General features: G+C 34.4%; 1 protein-coding gene across 4 annotated transcripts in view; it reads right to left on the bottom strand.

Annotated features, from left to right (window-relative positions):
- The window catches only part of LOC108968923 (small conductance calcium-activated potassium channel protein), a 155,665-nt gene that overhangs the window by 49,499 nt on the left and 98,010 nt on the right, over nucleotides 1–8,156 (bottom strand). For all 4 annotated transcript variants that reach the window (XM_018933280.1, XM_018933282.1, XM_018933281.1 and 1 more), the window contains one exon: nucleotides 6,773–6,992. In XM_018933280.1, the coding sequence (XP_018788825.1) occupies nucleotides 6,773–6,992 (220 nt within the window). The remainder of the gene's footprint in view (nucleotides 1–6,772; nucleotides 6,993–8,156) is intronic.

The raw sequence follows: 8,156 nt of genomic DNA, 5'->3' as shown, positions 1-8,156 counted from the left end.
AACATTGCCCAGGGGCTTCACTAACAGTACATCACCTGCTCGACGAATGCCACCATTTCACAGGAATCAGGAGGACTATCTTCGATAACCAAACACCTACAACACTTTTGAAAACTACGTCTCTCGAGAACGTTACAAAAATATCAAAATATCTGGATAAATGCGGTCTAAAATATTTAATATGACCTAGCTTAGATAAGAACTTTGTTTTTGTTTTACTTAAGCATGTATATAGATTTCATGAAGATTTTAAATATATAAAGCGTGGACAATAGAACTTAATTTTAGTCACYTAGCCYTAGATTCACCAGCGAGCCGAAGGTCCTGGCAGCCAGTGCTCCTTTTTTTCGTGTAAATAAAATAATTGTATTATTTAGAATACTTTGAATAGTCAGCAACTAAACCAGTTTTTTTTATAAAGTTTAAAAGCACGAGATTTTTTATTTTTTAATTTACATAATTCATTCGAAAACCATAAATTAGAACTCATTTTACGAGTAACAACACACTTCGGAACATATTTTTCAAACAAGTTTAAAATAGTTTCATTAAAGTGGGAAGCATATTCAAAGCAATATAACAACCATCATTCATATGGGTCTGAAAATTTTTAAAAAGTGGGAATTTTCCATCAGTTCCATCTGACTTTTTCCTTTCCAACGGTCAAATTAAGAAGCAATTAATATAAAAGGATACAAATATATATTATATATATATAAAATACCTGTACCTATAGCTGACTTTTTACCGAAAATATTGGTCAGTGTGTGAGATTTTTAAAAGAAATTCAGAGAAAATCCTTTAGTAATAGTAGTATGTCTGTGTGCTACAAATATTTTGTATGAGGTCAATACTTTCTTTAGCCTTATATACCGAATATTAAAACTCTCGAACTCCCACGTTATTTTATATCGTATATATGTGAGTTATCTTAATAAAATTGAGATAGTGTGTTTTTCTTATAACGGTGCATATTTGTGCTTAGAATAAATAAAATCGGTTGAAAACTCGACCTAGACCCCATACAACTAACAGGCTTTGTGTACCTGAAGGTAGTACCCTAACTTTAATGCTTGCAAGTTGCAAGAGTATAAAATGTTCGGTTATACCCGAACTTAGCTCTTCCTTGCTTCTTTACTCATAGTAGTATGTATTAGTGATGAACGATATTTCACTACCGGTGATTTTTTCACTGTGATGGAAAAATCGCATATAGCAATTGCGATCACATTTTATATATAGCAGTTCGCTTCTATGAACTGCGATTGCGATAGCAGTTAGAACCTGTGATTTTCGATAGCAGTTCGAACCTGTGAATTGCGATAGCAGTTCAGATTAAACTTGTGAAACTGTGATTTTTTAATAGTACAACATGCGATCACAATAGCAAATAACAGAAAAGTAGCAGCTTTCTTCAGGATATTGTATATACATATGTATATTCTATATACATATATATGCGTATATGCTATTTTTCCTCATAGCGGTTTGAAGTTTTGAGTGTAAGAGTTTGCGAAAATGTACTGAAAAGAAAGGCGGAAAAACTTGACTCGAATTACAGGACCCAAAAGAGAATTTGCCGCCAATAACGACAAAAGGTTTCCGTCTCTCCCACGGCAATCGGGTCTCTGTAATTGGAACGGACCCGGACTTTTATTCGGCCAATAACTGTCAAATCACAATAACAAAAGGTCTCCGACTTAGTTGCGATCATAATAGCAATCACTGAAGTCACAGATATCGAAAAATCGCAATATCGATCATCTCTAGTATGTACATATAACTAAATCTGAAACGTAAACAACGGTTTGCATCCCGCGGAAAACGTTTTTGCTCTTTCTTTCTTGCTTCGTTGCTTTATATAGTAACGTTTCAGCCGAATTAATTTGAAATTGTTACAATTTTCGTGAATATGCATTTATTGTGAAATAAAAACATCCATACAGGGCCCGAATGGCGGCAGTTGTGAGCGAGCAAATAATCGTATTTAGTGAAATTTCGTAACATGTCGAGTGTTCGGATCGCCACACTCGATACGAAACGAATAAAAATTTTATGAAATTACTTCCCTTTTTTAATAAAAAAGAAAAAATATTTGAATTGGAATTGAACGTAAATATTCGAATTTAATATACAAGTATGTACGTTTATGTAGAAATTTATTAAATTTCATTTTTCCAAGCAAAAAAATTAACCCTAACATATTTTTTTATTCGAGTTCATCTGAATCAGATGAAGAATATCTTCAATTCATATTTTGTTTTAATAAATATATTTTCAATAGAAACAGAAACAAACATTAACATATTGTAATTATTTATTCAATACTCTTGTAGAACCCAAGGATGTGATCCAGTAATCGATGCCCATGGGAGTGAATGCATAGTGCCAGGAATCAAATTCTCTAATAGATGACGATGGAGCAGACGTTTCATTGCTCGACCATGAAGAAGGTCGAGTAGCAATTACCCTTCTGAAAAACAACAAAGCGGAGGGGGCCAATGGACTAGCGGCCGAGCTATTCAAACACGGCGGCGAAGATCTGTTAAGGACACTTTGTAAAATATGGTCTAATGGAGCATGCCCAACGATTGGAACTTAAGTGTGCTCTGCCCATTCTACAAAAAGGGGAACAGCCTGCGCCAACTATCGTGGGATAAGTCTCCTCGACATCGCGTATAAGATTCTATCGAGCGTATTGTGTGAAAGATTAAAGCCCACCGTCAACAAACTGATTGGACCTTATCAGTGTGGCTTTAAACCTGAAAAATCTACAGCCAGATGTTCACCATGCGCCAAATCTTGGCAAAGGCCTTTGAAAAGAGAATCGAGAAAGAGCACCTTTCCGTCGTTCTCTGCAGAACTAATACGGCTGTTTAAACTGACGTTGAACAATACCAAAAGCTCCGTCAGGATCGGGAAGGATCTCTCCGAGCCGTTCGATTCCAAACGAGGTTTCAGACAAGGCGACTCCCTTTCGTGCGACTTCTTCAGTGTATAGCTGCTGGCGTACGCCAATGATATTAATATCATTTTCCTCAACAAACGCGGCGTTAGTTCTGCTTTCTACAAACTGGATAAGGAAGTGTAGCAAATGATGTCTGATGAACGAAGGCAAGGCGAAATATCTCGTGCCATCAAACAAACTGTCGTCGCACACACGACTTGGCTCTCACGTCACTGTTGACAGTCATAACTTCGAAGTCGTTGATAATTTCATCTATCTTGGAACCAGTAACAACACCACCAACAATGTCAGCCTGAACATCCAACGTAGAATAACTCTTGCCAACAGGTGCTACTTCGGACTGAGTAAGCAATTGAGCAGTAAAGTCCTTTCTCGACGAACAAAGACCAAACTCTATAAATCACTCATCATCCTCGTCCTGTTATATGGCGAGGAGGCATGCACGATTAAAATATCTGATAAGTCGACGTTCGAGAGAAAGGTTCTGGGGAAGATTTACGGTCATTTACGTAATAGCGGATATCGCATTCAATGAGTTGTACGAGTTATGCGACACGTTGGATCCTGTCGTCCGTATGAACGAAATCACTCCAGCTCTGAAAGTATTCGGCGATACCGATCCGGTGAAGCAGAAGAAGAAGAACACTTCCTCCCCGTTGGAAAGACCAGGAGAATACGGTTTATATTAATGTTCTTGGGACTTAATATAAATTTGGATTTCGATTCTTCCAGTGGCTGCAGTGGCATTATTTTTCTGTTTTTCTTATCAAAATAGTATAAAATAAGATATATATAAGTCCATCTGGTCCACATTAAATTTCTTTTGTTCACCATGATAGCATTCTCTTATCTGTTGATTTGCCAACTATAAAATTTTTTAAGTAGAAAAATCGGAAATGGATACAAGCTTAACTGTGTATGTGCTTTTTTTGGTTTCGAAGACATTTTGTATACTGTATACCGTTAGCTGAAATATTTTGATATGTGTATACTTTAAAACAAAGTACAGCTTCATTTTGAATAACCAGAAAGCCATTTGTTACTAGATCAAATATATGTAGTTTATGTAACCAGTCTTAATAAAAATTATTGCATCTAATCAATTTAACCGGACAATATATGTATGTACAAATGCGCGACAAAATGATAAAGCCACTTCATAGTTAGTATGTTTTTAGCAGATTGGAATTTCAATGGGCAATTTGAATAATTTGTAATTTTTAATTTTCTATAATTTTCTCAGTCTTTGTCCTCGTTCATAGCTACAGAGCGACTTACCTGGCCCTCTTTTTTCCTCTTTTTAATACTCAAAATTTAAATACCAAACCCTTCTTTATGGAAGCTAAAGTCGTGCGAACTAATAAACAGCATCGTGCCGTCGAAATGTATTGTTTACTTATCTAACGGTATCTTTCCACGTCCCAAAGCGTGTTTTTTCTCCCATTTAGATATAGAATTTTTATACTCCTGCAACCAGTTGTTACAGAGTATTATAGTTTTGTTCACCTAACGTTTGCACGTATCACCTAAAACTAAACGAGATAGATATAGGATAAAATATATATAAATGATCAGGATGACGAGAAACGTTGAAATTGACTGTCTGTCTTGTCCGTCCGTCCGTCTGTGCAAGATGTAACTTGAGTAAGAATTTAAATATATCGATGAAAGTTGGTATGTGGGTTCCTTAGTACAAAAAAAATTCAGAGTTCGTAGATGGGCGTAATCGCACCATTGCCACGACCACAAATTATCATTAACCGAAAACATATAAAGTGCCACAACTAAGAACTAAATTAAGATATAAAGCCGTATTGTAGCAAGGAACACCTGCTGGAAACAATTTTTGAAAAATTGGGCGAGAAGTTTAATATACATACATATGTATGTATTTCCTAAACCATATTTGCTGACTACAATTCTTATAAAAACTTCTATTGACAGTGCGAATTTGGAGGATAACCACCTTCACTTCCCATATAAGGCTACTGTTAAAATAATAAATCAATAAATACTGGTTGAGATATTAAATTTTACCACTGAAATGGATAGGAATCGGTATGAAAATTGGACAATGGGCGTTGCACCGCCCACTTTTTGGTGAAATCCCATATCTCGAAACTTTACAAATCGATTTCGACAAAATTTAGTATGTGGTATTGACATTGTTTTGTCATATTGTGAAAATGGATGAAGTCTAACAACAACCACGCCTACTTCCAACACAATTTTAAATTCCACCAGATTGTTTCAGTTTCCAGTACACAAATTAAGAAGAAATTAATATAACGGGTTGACTTTTGATCGAAAATGTCGGTCAATATGTGATACATATATATAACTGAAATTAAGAGAAAATTCTTCTCTTGGGTTGAATCGAACCAATAGTTCCATTAGCCTCCCTATACTCAATATAAAGATTTTGGAACTTCCGGATGACTTTATATGTTCAGCGTATATCGGCCAATATGTGAGTTATCCCAATGAAAATAAAAGGGCATGTTTTACTCATAAAAGTGTATGTATGTTTGTGCCTAAAATAGTTAAATATGGGCGAAAGCTTGGCCTAGCCTAAGCTTACGATATTCTCTGATTTGTCAGGGAATTCCCTAATCTTGACCTTCAGCACTGATTCCCTGAATTTCGTTATTATTATTTTTTGAGCAAGTGCGTGAAAAAAAGTGTGCATCACAGCGTTTTAGTCTACTTGGGCGTTTTGAATTTGTGCGCCACGCGTAGGATATATTTATTTGGAACACACACCATATGATATCGCCATCATACATGGAAATGCGACAGTAGCATATGTCACACAAATGAAATATGAACAAGTTGTTGAGACGATTCAGGTTTTAGATTCGAAAATGTTCATATTGACGACAAAAAATTGATCGATCAGTTAGCAAATTTGAATGCTTTCTTGAAATCGAAAAAAGAGGACCGAGAAATATCAGACGAGGTTTTTGCGCAATCTGTTAATGACCAGATGTGTCAATTCTTCACAAGAACGTTGAGTCGTTTTCCGAAATCTTGATAAAAGCTCAGTATTTGTTGTCTATTCTTGGTCACGCCGCAAATTGCGAGCGTATTTTTTCTTTAATCAATACACAGTTGAGTAATGAGCGTAACCGCCTCTCAGTTGAGACCGTTAAGACCGTTAAGAATATTGTCTTGTTCAATATAACTTCAAATAAATGAATTGTAAAGAATTTCACAAGTATTTGTCCAGCGAAAAAAATTTATTTTTATTAAAAAAATTGGAGCGTCCGAAAAATATGTTAATAAATGACAATTGTAGCAGCTTAGTGATTGTTCTTAAGTTGAGTCGGTATTAATGTTTAAAATAAAAATAATGATTTCATTTTATATACCCCTAACTAAATCGAAAGAATCATCTAAGAAAAAAATCCAAAAAAATAACCGATGAAGTTGGGCGGTTGGGTAAAAGAGACTGATTTTGACTGATACCGATATGGTAACCCCTGCCTAGTCCCTGTATAAGTAACCTCAGGATTTTCGAACACCCCGCTGACTTTACTCTTTATGATTGGTTTTTCACCTTAAAGTATTTCCCTGGCTTTAATTCTTAAATGTTGCAAAAGTAAAAAAGGTTCGGTACCACCCGAACTTAGCTCTTCCTTAGTGATTTATATTATGGTTACCATTTTCTAACTACATATGAAGTGATCTTATCATTTTGTCGCTCACCTTGTCTATATTGAGCTACATAAACAAAGTAAAGTAAAATTTACCAAGCCGATACAAAGGTTTGGTTCTATAAAAGATAATTATGTGAATACTCACTTTTGTATAAACGCCGGCACTGCTTAATTCGTTTTCAATCACCATAACGATTATACCGAACATTCCCATTACCAACGCATAATCACTAATGCGTTTCCTTTTCTCAAATAAAGCTTTTCTTTTACCAAGCCGGTATCCAACGTTGGGTTTGTGTTTTGCTGAAATCGTTGACGGTTTCCTCGATGTATTACCGCCAGTAAGAGCTCGTTCTTCCATATACCTTGATAAAGTAATAAACAAGAATAATAATTAGCTAATATAATGGAAGGATGATATCTGTACTAAACATTTTTTATGTAGATATGTACATATATGTATATACGTTATTTAACTATGAATTTATATCGGTGCCGAATGAATTACTGATTACTATAAAGATAAATACTGAAAAGTATTAAATGTGCGATAACTAATTCAACTATTTGTCAGAAGCATTAAATTGTATAGTTTGGATAATTAGAAGGGATGCAAGGGAATCGATTTAATAATTAAGAAGGTACCATGTATTTTTAGATGAAATATTATTTCTCATGAAAGACTTGACCAATTTCAACCATGATCACAAATTTGGTGATCAAATCGAACTACAAGCACGATTACTATAAAATAAATTCCATCTCTTCTTCGAAAAAGTCGAAATTGTTCAACTGCAATTAAATCGGCATAATACTTTCCCTAGTTTCTATATAAACATCTAACATAGTTATTTCCAATTTTTCATTAATTCTCCAATTAAATGAAATTTTTTCTTAACCATAGTGTTATTTGGCGTTGAATGTGAATATAATCAGCCTTGGACTAAAGTCTATAAATATGATAACACATTAGTTCAAGTTTTAGTTTTAACAAATTTTAATTGACATTTAGTTCCAATAAAAATAGCTGTATTTAATATTCTAGTTTTGAAACAATTGTTTATTTTAAACAATTTAATTATCAGTTTTAAATATGTGCAACTTGTTCACGGCGGCTGACAGGGATAATGGGATGCCCAACTTATTCCAGCGTGAGCTGGATAATAAGCTGGAAAATAAGCGTTTTTTATAACATTTTCCATTATGGCTAGATCGAACAAAATAAAATTTTTTGGGCATTTAAATTAAAACACCCAAAATTTATCACGATTGCAAATTATTATGTATTGGACTTTTCATATATGGCGAAACTACTTGATTCCTTTTTTTATGATTTTATGGAATATTAAAACAACTGACTTTCAATATTTCAATACTTAATAAGGTGAACTAGGCCTGTTAGTTCTAAATTAATAAATGTTTTTAATCATTTGTAATAGAAAACAAGTAAGGAAGGGCTAAGTTCGGGTGTCACCGAACATTTTATACTCTCGCATGATAAAGTGATAATCGAGATTTCAGGCGTGGTT

Source organism: Bactrocera latifrons, unplaced genomic scaffold, assembly GCF_001853355.1.
Source record: "Bactrocera latifrons isolate USDA-ARS-PBARC rearing strain unplaced genomic scaffold, ASM185335v1 scaffold_233, whole genome shotgun sequence".
Classification (NCBI taxonomy): Eukaryota; Metazoa; Arthropoda; class Insecta; order Diptera; family Tephritidae; genus Bactrocera; species Bactrocera latifrons.
The sequence above is the reverse complement of the archived record's forward strand: the minus strand, read 5'-3'. Positions and strand labels throughout refer to the sequence as shown.